The sequence below is a fragment of the Plasmodium gonderi genome (genome assembly GCF_002157705.1).
Source record: "Plasmodium gonderi DNA, contig: Chr14, whole genome shotgun sequence".
NCBI classification, from domain to species: domain Eukaryota; phylum Apicomplexa; class Aconoidasida; order Haemosporida; family Plasmodiidae; genus Plasmodium; species Plasmodium gonderi.
In genome coordinates this window covers 102,353-118,043 of record NW_021628939.1, presented here as the reverse complement: position 1 = coordinate 118,043, position 15,691 = coordinate 102,353, and the positions used below count along the sequence as shown (strand labels likewise).

At 23.9% G+C, this 15,691-nt stretch overlaps 3 protein-coding genes across 3 annotated transcripts; 2 read left to right on the top strand and 1 right to left on the bottom strand.

Annotated features, from left to right (window-relative positions):
• Nucleotides 1-265: 265 nt before the first annotated feature.
• Nucleotides 266-719, bottom strand: PGO_140140 (hypothetical protein; the record flags this gene model as incomplete). Its single annotated transcript, XM_028690008.1, has 2 exons — nucleotides 266-385; nucleotides 534-719. 2 exons carry the CDS (start codon nucleotides 717-719, stop codon nucleotides 266-268), a joined length of 306 nt encoding a protein of 101 aa, XP_028545809.1.
• Nucleotides 720-5,683: 4,964 nt separating this feature from the next.
• On the top strand, nucleotides 5,684-7,141 carry PGO_140130 (PST-A protein; the record flags this gene model as incomplete). Its single annotated transcript, XM_028690007.1, has 1 exon — nucleotides 5,684-7,141. One exon carries the CDS (start codon nucleotides 5,684-5,686, stop codon nucleotides 7,139-7,141), a length of 1,458 nt encoding a protein of 485 aa, XP_028545808.1.
• A 5,356-nt stretch (nucleotides 7,142-12,497) lies between these two features.
• On the top strand, nucleotides 12,498-13,246 carry PGO_140120 (hypothetical protein, conserved; the record flags this gene model as incomplete). The annotated part of the gene is made up of 2 exons (XM_028690006.1): nucleotides 12,498-12,677; nucleotides 12,815-13,246. The coding sequence occupies 2 exons, from the start codon at nucleotides 12,498-12,500 to the stop codon at nucleotides 13,244-13,246; spliced, it is 612 nt and encodes a 203-aa protein (XP_028545807.1).
• Nucleotides 13,247-15,691: the final 2,445 nt, after the last annotated feature.

Here is a 15,691-nt window from a genome sequence, read left to right as displayed (position 1 = left end):
CTATAAAGCTTCTCCCCCTTCTGTTTTATAACACATAGCAACATTCCTACTATTAATTTATACTCGTTGTTAATAAGATGCTTCATTCAAAATATAGATTTTTGTAATTTTCGCTCTTCTATTATTCTAACACTGTGCCATATCCAAATCTTTTTGATTCCATGGGGTTATATAGTGCATCTTTCTTTTCATTTACCTTTTCTTTTGTAAAATTTATGGTCTCATTTTTTATCAATGCACATAGTGAATGAACTTAGAAAGTTATTCAATTTTGCATCCATACGTCATGTGTCATTTCTTCCTTTTCCATATCAGTTTGTTTTGCTTTTTCTTGATTAATTTTTTCCTTTTTAAGTTTTTCTTTTTCAAGTATTTCTTTTTGTTTCTGAAACAATTAAAAATGAAATATATTGAGTATATAACGGGAACAGTTTTTATATAGTTAATGTAGATATTTATGCGTCAATAAATTACGATATTGTGAAAACGTGTAAGAATGTTTAATACATATTTGTGTATAATATTTATATTACCAAATAATCATTGTCGAAATAATAATTTGTGCAAATTATTGAAAATACGATCAAGCATATTGCTAAAGTAAGGGAGAAGCTATTGGCCTTTGAAAATGAGGTACAACCACATGTACCACGCTTCGGAAGGAATTTTTTGAAAAAGTCTAAATTAAGATTACCAATTAATTCCTTTATTTGATTCATATTTTGTATTTTTATAGAAAAAGGAAAAAAATAATATTATCAAATATGCAACATTACTAAATGAATGAAACAAAATTTGTATACATATACACTAAAATATTTTAGAAAAAAAAAGCAACGGTAACAATATTTTCTAATATACTTTATTAACGAAATATATAAACAAATTAATTAAAAATTCAGTAAAATACAACAAAAAAAATGTTAAATTAAGAAATGATTAAAGAAAAAATTTTAGCTGTTGTATTATTATTAAGGGATAATTAATATTATTATTTTACAATTTAATTAAAATGTATATATATTAAAAAAAAAAGCAACAAACGTTTTATAATTAGCGAGTCATAAGAAATTGCGTTTTGTAAGGCAGCACTGGAGCTATATTCAATTATTGAAAAATTGTTCATAAATATAACTACTAATGCATATTTTTATATAAAAATGACAATAAAGAACATTGCAATTTTGTAAGCCTAAAGTACAATGGTTACATTTTTTAACATAATTTCTTATTTATATTTAAATCAATGCTAATTTTTTCTTAAAAAAAAAAGAAAAAAGGAAAATACATGCCATGAATGCATTCACTGATGTTGTTTATAATGTAAATGATGAATACATGGAAGACATATATTATAGATAACTAAAATTTTTATGTATGATGATAATAAGTTACATGTGCACTAAAGGCAAAAGCGGTGCTTTATTTTTATTAATATGAAGTATTTAAAACAATTGAACAGTAATTTTTAGCATCTCTAGAACTTAATTTTGAAGAAATTTAAATAAATTTATTATTCTGCTATTATAAGCTATTGGTTACAAATATTATTTGAATATGGAAAAATTAAAATTTGCAAGAAAAAAGAATAAATTGTCCATTTTTCATTAGAATAGAAAAAAAAAGTTTATGTTTGTTATTTTTATTCTGGAATTTAACCATCCACAAATGTGCTCAACAAAGTTAAAAAGGATATTTCATTGCACTGTGATATTTTTGTATGCATCATTTAAACAACATATATGTACTTGTCATGTTAGATCAATTGCAGTATACTTGAATGTGGATTTAATTTGCAGTTGCTAGAAGATTTTTAAGAGAGTATATATGTTATCTTAATATATGTACACATAATAATTCTCATAAAATGATTATAATTTAAGGTTTTTAAAAAAGTGCATGTCACTGAAACGTTAAACTCTTGGTATAGAATTATTTATATGATACACTTAATATTTTAACACGTCATGTTATATGCCTCTTTTTGTTTAAATGTAAGAGGAATCATTTACCCTTGTATTTAGAAACAAAAAATGAAAAGCAGAAAACGTATAATTAAAAAAAAAAAAAAAAAAAAAAATAGCTATACATGCTAGTATGTAACAACATTAGGAAAAATATAAATATAGTTTATAACTGAAGAGAAATTTAAGTTATGGAGTAAAAAATGAGGATTCAAATTCTTCTCAAAAAGAATACTAAATTGGAATGGACAAATTAGCTCATGAATTTTATTATAAATAATTAGTCACATATTGAAACTACAAAAAATGTACATTGATTGGGTTTTTTTAATAATTTAAGTAATAGAAAAGTACGTGAACATGCAATTAATAAATTAAGACTTTGTCTACTTTACTATATATATTTTTTGTGAATGATTGTATTAAAATATAAATTTTAAATTGTAACAATAAAAAAAGTTTTTAAATTATATTTACTATATTTTGTTTTATGCAATTTGCAATAAAATGGAATGTGGTATTAAAATAAAACCTATTACAAGTTCGTATTTAATAAACATCATATATATGTGCAAACGCATGCTGAACATTGAATTATTAAAAAATATATATATATATATATATATATATAATTCTGAATTGTTTCTTATATTGCAAAGTGAGATAAAAATTAAGATTAAATTTTTTTTCTTTTTTTAAATGAAATAAAACAAATAAAATCACACAAAAAAAGGTGTTTATGGAAAGATTGAAGGCAAGTACATTACAATAAATAGGAAAACCCAGTGTGTATCGAACTTATATAAGAATTAAAATCATGTTAAAATAAATTGGTTAGTGAATAACATTTGAACTTTTTAAATTGATACAAATGTTCGTATTGATATATGTGTTTTTAAAAAAGCAGATAAATTCATTATATGTACTTTGCTTAAATAGAACTATTCGAGGAACATAAATATAAGCTGTATTTAATGAAACACAAATGTGGATGGACGCCCTCTAGCATTTTTATTTTTGTTTTTACATTAAAATATATTATTACAAAGACAGAAAAAAGATAATAGCATTAAGCATAGTAAAAATATAAAATATTCTTATGATTATTACAATATTTAATGTGCACTAATTTTTTAGTTCAAGTCATACATACAAAGACTTATTCATTTTTAAGAATTATTTGTTTCGCTATTTAAAAGAACATACTGTTAGCTCATTTATTGCTGCCTTAATGTTTCTATTCATTGATTATATTATCATTATTATTATTCCTTATTTTATCTTAAATGCATATTTATCTATTTTATACCCATTCTTATTTATCATGCAATGTAGTATTAATATTATAACTTTTCAAATATAAAAATCTCTTTAAGAGAAGAGCTTATTGATGTATATGCAGTTACTTTTCCTACTTATCAAAAAAAAACTTACAAAACTTCATTATAGAATTATTTTTAAGTTTCTTTTAAAAAGAAAAAAGAAGGAAGATTCCTTTTCCATTTTTAGACAATCGCTCTTGAAAACAGAGGCAAAACATTTATTATAGTTAAAAAAAAAAAAAAAAGGTATAATAAAAGGAATAATTAAAACAAAACTTAATTTTGTACCCATTTTATTTTTGGGGGGAATGAAATTTTTAGTACAAATTAAAAATTTTATGCATGTGTAAAACCCAGGAAATGCACTAAGTTTCATTTATTGAAAATTGTTATCATTTTTGTTATGCTTTAAATAAATTGAAAAAAAAAAAAACCAATAATTTTAAAAACGTTCAACTAATAAATCAAAGTAGAATTTAACAAATAAAAATTTGATATAAGTTATACATTTTTTTTTTTTTTTAAATTTCTTAAATGCAAGGAACAGTTTTTCAGTTTTATATTACATGTGGAGAATAATTCACGTGTGCACATATTTATATATATATATGTATTTTATTTGAACGGTTGACCTATCTTACTCTTATGAAGGATACGGAAAACTTTAGTTGTTGTAATGCAAATATTCTGTTAATAAATATTTTAAATTGAGATATAATTTATCTCGTTTCGATTTTCATAAACAGATAAACTTTTGGAGAAACAACATAACCACGCGCGACTAAGCAAATGAACCAAAAAGCAGTAGGAAAAGCGGCCTCTTTTTTAATAATCCCAATATTTATGGGAAGAGATATATATACATTTTTACTTGTTAATTTTTCTTTTAAATTAATAGAAGCAAAAAACAATATTATTTATTAAGAATAGAGAAATAAAAGTTTTAAGAGTAAATTAGAATAAGTATTAACCTAACAAATATAATTTTTTTTACTATTATTTAAAAATATAATAGGGATAAAAATACAAAGTACGTTTCTTCACATATTTGTACAAAAATTAGAGAAATAAGAAAAAAAAAAAAAAAAGTTCATACAATTTTAATTATGTGTTCGATTAAAACACAAAATGGTACATATTGTAGAATATGTGATTCAATGATTCTTATACAGGTTTTCATTTTAATAATTGTTGTCAACCATCCAAATATAGAATTAAATTTAAGGTTTTCATATTTTATATATATAATTTGTCGACCAAGTATATATGTCATGTCATTTGTCTATTTTGTTTACAGTGACGATTACACAATAATAATATTTTTATTGTGAACATCTAATATGGAATACGGTTTAGTGAATAAAAACAGTTAAGTACATGTGGCATTATTAAAGGTACATTTATATTCCTTTATTTTTTTTATTAAACTTGATACAGAGGTAAAATATAAGTGGTTTTGTTGACAACAGGTCTATTAGTTGTATGATATAGTATTAAAACCCTTATTATAAATTTAAGAAATTTGTGAAAACAAATGTAATATAGTGCTTTTGTTATGAAACAAAAAAAGAAATCATCAAATGAAAAATTTAAACTATAATAAATATATTTTTTTATTTATATTACATTGTTTATGCCCTAAAAAAAGAAAAAAAATATATAGATATTCTTTTTTCTATGTTTTGCACAAAAATTATTTATTATCGCAAAATTAAATTTTAGTATAATAAAAGCAAATGTAAATTAACTCCCCCCCAAAAAGGGTTTTTATTTATTTACTAAAGCCAAAAAGGCATAAGCAAAAAATAATAAAATAAATTCTTTCTTTAAATTATTAATTTTTGAAATAGGTATCTTTACAATTTTGTGCTAGAAGAAAAATTCTGCATAATTTTTTATATATAATTAAAAGGCAAGACGACCACGAGAATGTCACTTTTTTTTTTTTTTGTGTTCTTAGATACCTTTTGCTTATATATATATATATATGTATCTATTCAGTTTAGCTATGTTTTATCGCTTTATATACTTATTTACGAATTTTAAATAAACATTTATCATTTTATATATTTCTATATATTCTTAAATTCATGATTGTAATTTTATTTATATCGCTGGAAGCGGAATTATATTTTACGTAAAATTATCTTTTTATTTTCGGTAAAGTATAGCATAATTTTTCTTATGGGGGAGAAGGAGTTGTATCAATTTTTTACATTTTAAATATATATTAAAGAAATTAAAGGGGATAAAAATAAAATGAGTATTTTTTTTTTTTTTTTGAGTAATTGAAAGTTATTGTTTCATATAAAAAATAGTGCAATATTAGTAGTATATATATTTTTCTTTTAAATTTTGATGTTATGAAATATTTTTCTTTTTATTTTTATAAAAAGAATGGCTAGAAGTAATTACTATGATGAAACCATTTTATCTACAACCACGAAACTAGAGGGGCAACCCAAACATGGCTGTTTCTTCAATAAGGATAGTTTATTATTGAGAACATATGGATGGTTAGTTCAAAATGCCATTGGTATTATAATATTAATACATGGGCTAAATTCACACGCAAGACTAACATTTTTAAGACATAATGTTGAAATAGTGAATAATGATAAGGCTATATTAAAAGATGAAAACAATTATTATATTTACGAAAATAGTTGGATAGAGCATTTTAATAATAATGGTTATTCGGTATACGCTTTAGATTTGCAGGGGCATGGACTGTCGGATGGATGGGAAAACTTAAGTCTTAACATTAACGATTTTGATGATTTAGTGTATGATGTAATACAATATATTAAGCAAATTAATGATGAAATGAACTTAGAAGATGAAGAAGATCATTCTATAGCAACGTTTGATGGCAGTGATTATGACGAAAGTAAAGTTGATGATGAGATTGGATGTAAGAATGGTGAGTGCAACCATGATGCGTGTAGTAATGATGCGTGTAGTAATGATGCGTGTAGTAATGATGTGTGTAGTAATGATGAGTGCAGTAATGACAAGTGCAGTAATGACGAGCGCAGTAATGACAAGTGCAGTAATGACGAGCGCAATAATGATAAATACAATGAGAGTAATTCAGGGAACAATACTGAATGTATTTATGGCAATAAGTGTAACAACGATATCAAATGTAATAATAATAATGAACATGACAGTAGTGAATATACCAACAATGAACATAATATAAATGGTGAGTGTAAAAATAAGAAGAGAGATCCACTTCCAATATACCTACTTGGTCAATCAATGGGAGGAAATATTGTTTTAAGAACATTAGAGATATTAGGAAAGTCACAAAAAGATGGGAAAGAAAAATTAAATATTAAAGGGTGTATCTCATTATCTAGTATGATTTGTTTTCAGAAAATAGCTTCACCGCGTTCATATAAGTATAAATATTTTTATTTGCCTTTTACAAGATTAATTAGTGGTTTTTTTCCAACGTCAAGACTGGTTACAAAAATGGGTTTTAAGAAATATCCTTATCTTAATGATCTTGCTAATTATGATAAAATTCGGTGCAAAAATGGGATAACTTTAAGATATTGGCATGAACTATTAAAAGCAACCAGTAACTTAGAGCATGATATGGAACTTATTCCAAAAGATATTCCTATATTACTAATTCATTCAAAAGATGATATTTTTTGCTATTACAAAGGAGTATTATCGTTTTTTAATAGATTAATTAATGATAATAAAGAACTTCTTACATTAGAAGACATGGAGCACGGATTGACGATAGAGCCTGGGAACGAAAAGGTTTTAGAAAAAGTGATGGATTGGATTACCAATTTAAGCGCAAAAGAAGAAAAAGAAGAAACTCACAGAATATAAGTTAAAGAAGAAAACCTTATTATTTTAATTAAAAAAGTGTTTTCAAAGTTATATATATTTTTACAAAAAAAAAAAAAGAAGAAAAAAAAGTTATCATCAAATTAATAATTTTCACATTGTTTCTATATGTGTCTACAAATGCATATAGTATTTTGTTTGTTTCTATTTATTTGAATTTTATTATTTTCTTTTTTTTTCTTTTTTGTTCCTCGAGCATTTGTGTATTTTAAGCTATCTGCATAGATTAAGTTTTAGCACAAATCCTAATTTTTTGAAATACATTTTGCATTTTACCCTTTCAACATAGTTAATTATTTTTTTCGTTTTATCAATTCTAATTAAATATTTGAAATCTATTAACGCATAAATATTAATAACTAAAAATTAAAAACAAAATATAAGACAATACTTTGATTTTTTTTTTTGTTATACTTAAGCTGCTCCTTATTAATACGAGTTGTAAAAGCGGAGGGGGGTAAAGGGGAATTCGAAAAGATTGCAGAAGCAAAGTTATTTATCATATTCACTTTTTCATCCATGTATTATCATTATGAATCATTTTTAAAATGATATAGAGATACACGTAATGTAATATGTTCTGTTCCAAGTGAAATGGAAATCGAAAACTCAAAGAATTGAACTTTTGCATGTAATTCTTATGTGCAAATAGGAAGCAATGCAAATACATAGAAGGAAAACGTTGAGAAATATGCTTTTCTTAATCTCATAGATATATAAGAAATGCCATAAAAGTATTATAATGTCAAAAATAAAAGTAAAATTATAGTTTATCCTCGTTGCATTTTATGGTTACTTATTCATTACATTTTAGAAGATGCATTGTATAAAAAACTACGACTCAAATCGAAAGTAATTTTTATATTTTAAAATGAAAAAAGAAAAAAAATTAATAATATGTAGGACATAGCACTTTCTATTCTACGTATAAGCAAAAAGCTTTTTATATGCAATGTTTTTTAAAGAAAAAACAACACATATTTATTTGTGGAAAAATTTATATTAAAATTTCCAAAAGTAATAGTTTTTTAATTAGCTATGAAATCACAGTGGAGGTACATCTGCTTTGCTTTACATGGTTATGCATCAAACATCTAAAGTTATCCCAAGAGAGAACATTTAATGTTCCTTATCAAACAATGTATCCTATTTTTTAACAAAAATTTTTTTTTTCAGGTGTTCAATAAGGCATAATTGCCAATTTTTTATTGTTTTAACATGATTTTTCTTTGCACATTTAGTAAATATATTCGTTATTTTGAATTCAATCTGTCTATTCTTTATTTTCGTTAAAATTCCTTTGGACCCATTTTACCAAATGTTCTTTATTTCCATTTGTGTGTGAATGCAAGAATGAGGTTTTACTTTTCTGAAAATATCAATAGAAGAAATTCTCCCTGCCCCTTTAGAGCAACCAGTTAAGCGCGATCCCAATTCCCATTTTTGTCATTGATACTAATTTTAAGTAATTTGTTTAATTTTTGTTCTGCATTAGTAAAATATATTTGGAAATCGTTAAATATAGGATAACACTTCATTTGCGTGTTTGCCTATTTTTTCCATTCACTTTTTATATGTTTTAATGATTTCTTGCATATATGTTTATTTCTATAACTGTTTTGTGGAAGTTATTGTTAATGTCTACTTCTGACACCTATCTGTACCATTATTATCTTTAATCTTTAGAATGCCATATTTATTTTATTTTTTTTATCAAGTTGCGAACTTTTATTAAACATTATAGATACTTTAATTTATTTTTCCCACGTTTATATAAATAAAGAAGCATTTATAATTTGGAATAAAAAAAAATAAATAAAATAATAAAGAATTATTAAATGTATGTATGAAAAATCAGCAGAAAAACCATCGGTACAAAAAGATAGTTGATATTTACATTATATATTTTTGTTCCTTCTGCAATGTGTTCATGTTGGCATTTTTATTTGAATAATGATATTAAAGAAAAAGCGTTTTAAAAATAAAAAAAAATTGGAATATAATATATATTATTCGTGGAAGAACAGCTATTTAAACAGTTTTTCTTTTTAATTATATTTACAACAGCGGCAACTTCATTTTATACACTTCTATTAATAATAAATATGTAAGTTGAATGAAATGGTACTGTAAAGAGTAGAAGAGTTATAACAACGTGATTTAATGAATGTTAAGTAGGTTTTACACATTTTTTCTTATGTAAAATAAGAAAACACTGCTAAAAGAAAATTATTTAAAAACCCATAAGAAAAAGAAATAAGGAAAATGTTTTGAACATAAATGTACTGAAATTTAAAAACCAATTTTTGTGAATATCTTTTGAATGAGGTTAAAAAAAAAAAAAAAAATTGGTTACCTTTAGGAGCAATTAACACGATGGAAAAGGTATTATTACTATTAAATAATTGTTTTATTACTTAGAACTTTAAGTGTGATTTATGGATGATAAATAGTTCACACATTTTTTGAATAAAATTTAACAAAGCAATTAATAAATTGTTTATGTGCATTCTAGTTATTTATAATTAAAGTTGAATAAGTCTATATATGTGTCAGAAAAATGAAGTTTTATATATTGATAATTTTTCTCATTCTTAATCGTTGTATGTCAACAACAACAACAAAAATGTACAGTAGTCTTCGTATCGTTGTATTAAGTAAAAAAGAAAATGAAATAAACAGGATTTTAAAGACAAGACATGTTATTTATAGATGTAGACAGTTCTTTTTTTTTTTTTTTTGATATATTTATTCAATTGTGCCCATTTTATTTTTATGCTTAGAAGACGCGATTTTTAAATAGTACTAAAATTATTTCTTTTAGGGGAAACTTTAAGAATTCAATACAGTTACACTTGGAAGCCCCAATTTGGTAAATTTAAGTACTTTCCTAGTGAAACGTGTATATGATATGTCCAAAATGAATTGCAACTTTATTAATTTGAATTTCTGGAAGTTTACATATGTAGAATAAAGTTTTGAGTTATATTATTACTTTGCTATAAGACATAAGCTTATCATAGTGAAATAAGCAGAAATATGAGCAAAGCGCAAAATTCATATTACTACAGTAAAGGTACCCTTAAATAGAAATGTAATAAAATCAAAGTGTTAAGTTATAACAGGTATTATAAGCAATAAATGAAAACGCTATTTTCATAGCATTTTTTTGACATTTAATGTGTCTTAGTTTCACTATATGAAAAAGTTGCTATGATATGTAATTTTCTTTTTTTGTGTATATCAAATGAAAAAGGAATAATATGAACACATATAACGAGAGTTTAAAAAAATAATAAAATGCGGGGTTACATTATTAAAAACAAAAAAGTGTCTTTGGTCAGAAGAATTGCAACAAAGTCATGAAATGTAATTGCCTCCCAAAGATAATGAAAACAATTTTCGTAGTTTGCGTATTGAAAAATGGTATACATGAATATTTAACCCATTATTCCAATCTATTCAATCTCTCATACGTCAATAAAATTCGGGATCAACCAACTGATTATTTATTAGGTATTCATTTATGGAAACATACAAAAATGGACTACTTGTATTTGGGCACAAGAATCTTTCTTAAAAATGAAAGTGTTGTGGATATAAGTGTTACCAGGCGTTTTCATAATAATAAATGCGGCAGACTTGTCTACGTTAAAAATGGATAATCATTTAATAAATAAGTGAATAAGTAAATAAATGAATTAATATATATATATATATATATGTATATGTATAATTGCCTACCGTTCGCGCATAGCTCTTGGTAAAACTAAAACACAAATGAACAATATTTCTATTAGATTATTTCTTTTTCCAGTTACAATAAGTAATATTGGTTAAATTATGAGTTCCCTAATTACAGAATGGTTAATGGACAAATGTATGCAATAGTGTTTTGCTGTTTAAATGTAGATTATTATTATTTCTTTTTAGAAGCCTAATTCCAATTTGCTTATTTAGGAAATTTTATATTAAAAAACTAATTTCTTTACATGTAATAAATAAAATTTCAAAATATTTAATTTGTGGTTGCTATCATTATAAAGCACTTACAACTTTATATGGAGCAATTATTTACTATTATTTTGTAATTATATTCCAAAACATTTTATATAATATGTACCACAACCCCGTAAATTTATTTTTTTGTTTATACTATAGTAGGAATCAAATTTTACTTTTAGAAGGTTTCAAAACTGTTTTTATAGATATAATTTATATAAATTAGCCATTTCATTGATATCTCATTCCTTATTAAAAATATATAACAATGAATGGATGATAGCAATACATGTTTACTTCTATCAATTTTCTTCTATAAAAATGTGATGAATTCCTAAATGATACTTTTCAGGGTAATGCATCTTTTTAAGATTATTTTGTAAAAGATGGGTAGTCGAAAGGGATTGAAAGGTTTTTATTAAATTGGGGTTTTTTTCTTCTGCTGTCCCCCCTCTCTTCCCATGAGATTCGACCCATTTAAAACATTCAATAGGTTTGTAAAATATTTATAAATTCCTAAAATTACTTTTAAAAAAATCGGAAAAAAAACTAGTGAAAATGCCTAATTTATAAAAATTTTGAATTATTGTAAATTTCACAACACAACAATTATTTTAGAATGTACAAAAAGAAAAAAAATTATTTGTAATGAAAAATGTATTATGTGCGTCACTTCCATAAATTCATTTTTATACACTTAATTATGCACAAAAAAAAAAAAAAATAAATAAAACTTTTGCCTATTTACCGTTACTATAGGGTTGAATAAATTTATTTTGTTTTATATTTATAAAAATAACTTTGTTCCAAAATTAGAAAGTATATTACGTATTTTGAAAGGATTTAATGACGTCTGCGATGTAATAAAAACAAATTGTTTTTATTGTGTTTCATAAGTTAATAATTTAATAAACAACTTTTTTATTATTGTCTTGAATTCAGCAAAAATATTTTTTATGCAAATATTATTCATATTTTATTCATTTTATTTATTTGTTTTTTTATTTTATAACATTTTTCCCACTTGTTGGGCATAAGAAAAATTGGTAGAAATTTAAAATTTAAGAAAAAAAAAAAAATATAATTTTGTTATAATGAAAAACAATTAAAACTGTAACTGAATTTTTTACTAAAGAAAAATATATTAATTGACTCCATTTTAAATTCTCTAAAAAGAATCACCAGATTCTATATGTATTTTTTTTCAAAAATAATAAACATAGCATACTTTTTTAAACTATCTTTGAATATTGATTATATTACATTTTATTGTGTGAATTGCAGTTCCTACAATACTTTTTAAATTGAAGTAAATTTAAAATAACAATTTTCAAAAATGTCGAATTATAACAATTATATGAATAAGCAATGCAAAGATAAAAGCGTCAGCGCGACAAGAACTTTGTCAAGCACAAATAATTGCCAAAAGAAAGAAAAACAACCATCATTATGTTCCCTTACAAAAGTTTTTGCTTTAACTATTGTAATTTTGGTCCTTCAGTGCTTCAATAAAAATGTAATATATCCATGATTTTGTTTTAGTGTTTTTTTTTTTTTTTTTTCAATTCTAAATGATTATTTCATTAATACGTTGGTGAGAATATGTCTACTATTACATACAATTTATGCATATTTTTATATCATCATATTAAGGGCTGCTATGTTAATGGAATAAGTGCAGTGAATAAATTAGAATCAAGCCATGGCAGGAGTTTATCCGAAATGAACCCAAATTATACAGGACAAGGAGAAAATATGAACTATTCTGATGAAAACGTTAATGAAATGAGAAACTACAATAATAATGTAAATGGTGCATGGGTAAATAATGAACATGCAGGACCATCAATGTGCTCGGGTCCTTATTGTAACGCGAATCCACAGAGTTATGGACAAAACATGAACGAAGTTAATTTAAATGTATTTCATACAGGATTAGGTGAACATTTGAAGAAAAACATTATTTACATTTTACCAGGTATGATAGCAGCATATTATGCATGGAACTCTTTAGGAACACAACCATTTTTATTGATAGCTGCTATTATAGGTGTTTTCTTATTTGCAAATCAGCACGGACATTAAAATTAATATATATTTTATAAGGAAAAAAATAGAAACCTCCATTTTTAAAAGGATAATTTTATTATGTGTGCAGAAATGACCTCTTCAATTTTATGGCAATTAAAAGTCATGGGCAAGAAAACAATCTTCCACTAACAAACTTTTTAAAATGCATAAAAATGTTAACTTTGAAAGGTTGATATATATATATGGAATATTTTATACTTTATATAAATAAGCACTTTTTTTATTTTTTTTAATAAGAGTCTAATATAAAATATTTAATCCATAGATGTATTATTTGTCCTAATATATGCACCATCTCTATGCTTTGTTATTTACTCATGTTAATATGACATATATAGAGAATGCTAGTGTTATTTTTTATGATAATTTTAATTTTATTTATTGAAAAAGTAAAAAAAGAAAAAAAAATTCAACATATATTTACAGGTACAATTGTTTCTGGTATTTAATATAGGAAACGCTGCGATAAAATACATGTAACTATTTATTCTTAAATACATTTACACATTTTAAAGGATGTTTAAACTTTGTTGTTTTATTTTAAATATACCCATTAAGTTTTAGTGCTGTATTATTTTTTTTAAATTACATTTATGTTAATGCTAAGAAACTTAAGAAAAAAGAAAACTTTTAATGTATTTTTATAGTTAAAACATTTTTGAGTATAGATGTTTCTCACTATAAAGGAATATTTTTTTTACCCAAATTACTTTTTCAAGGGATATTAGGAAATGCCCAATATCAATTTTTTTAGAACAGTACATAAGTTACAAAAAATGTAGGATTGCAATGGAATGACACTTCTACTAAAAATATAACTTTAACCTTGGACATCACTTTGTTTTCAAACTTTATGAAATATCTGAAATAAGTGATATACATATATATATATATTAATAGTTATTGGCACCATTAATAATGACATATATATAGCTTAACAAATGAACTCTGTGAAAAAATATGTAGAAACATATGATTTGGAAGATTCTATCCAATGGATACAACACTCTATTTGAGAACATGAAATGTTTCCTTCAATTATGCAGTGGAATATAATGAAAAAGTTCATCGCGAAAAAAAGTTATAGAATAAAAATTTGTTCATTCTTGTATTATGAAACAATAATATTACGTGGAATTCCAAATGCATTAATTAAATGTAATATATATATATATATATATATATGTTTGCGATTGTTATGATCGCCATTTTATGTAAGGGAAGAAAATGAAGTTGTAATAAAAACTAAATTATGTGGAAATTTATACACAAAAAAATACTTAATAATTTCGGTAATCATAATATGGGTACAAAGTTGTGATGACACCATGGGACTATTTGTTCAATGGTAAATCCTTTTCCATGTTGTCGTGAATTAAATGTATTACAGACAAAGTGGGAAAAATGAGGGGAGAATTTTGAGTTTCATTTTTTATAAAATTCATATAAAGTCAACATTGATAAATGGAATTACATTGATAAAATCGATATGTATTATATTGAATGGGTTAGATGCTCAAAGAATGTGCAAAATTATTCTATGATTTGTAAACTTGCTAATAAAAATTGTACCCTTAGCACTAATTAGACGTTTATATTATTTTAGACATTTTAATATGCTTTATACATTTGAATTTTTTTTTTTTTTTTTTTTTAATTATCATTAATTAAATTGTATGGTAATGTAATAAATGGACATTTGTTATAGAAACGGAAATAGTGACAAGCTTCATAGTTGAAAAAGGTATAATGAAGGGATAAAAAAAGCGAATGCTAGAAGGATAAAGTGTAAATTATTGTGTTGTCTGTTGCGAGTTTAAACCATTAGATTCGGAGTCATTCTATTCAAGTAAGACAGCTATAATGCATTATTTTTTATATACCATTAGTGAGATAACTCTGAATGTTTCCTCAATTTAACTTGAGAAAATAATTTAGTTAATTAAAAGGAAGCAATTTTTCTCATTATTTATGGCAAATCATATTTAGCTTGTATTCTTTTTTTTTTATCCACTTTGCAGATTGGAGAATAATATGTTCTACTAATAAAAGGATAAGATACAGATTATTATATTGTAGTTTACTTTTCCACGTAGAGAATTATTTAAAAAAAAAAAAAAATCTATTTTATGCTAAAAATGTATAAAAAATGATAATTATATTGGGTGGTAAGGGTTCTTATAAATATGCATGCAAATAGAGAGGTATCGACTTTTTTATTTTTGTTATTAAGAAGGATAAGTGCATAGTTTAGTGAGCTTCACATAAATTTCCGTGGAATTTTCATGAATTCAAATAGGTTTTATCTGCTATAAAATATGATATACTACTTATATTGTATATTTTTAATGTTCTTAGTTTTCAAGAAAATGTAGATAAAGTAATGAAGAAAAAAAAAACTAAATTATAATTTTTATAATTATTTCACGGTAACAACAA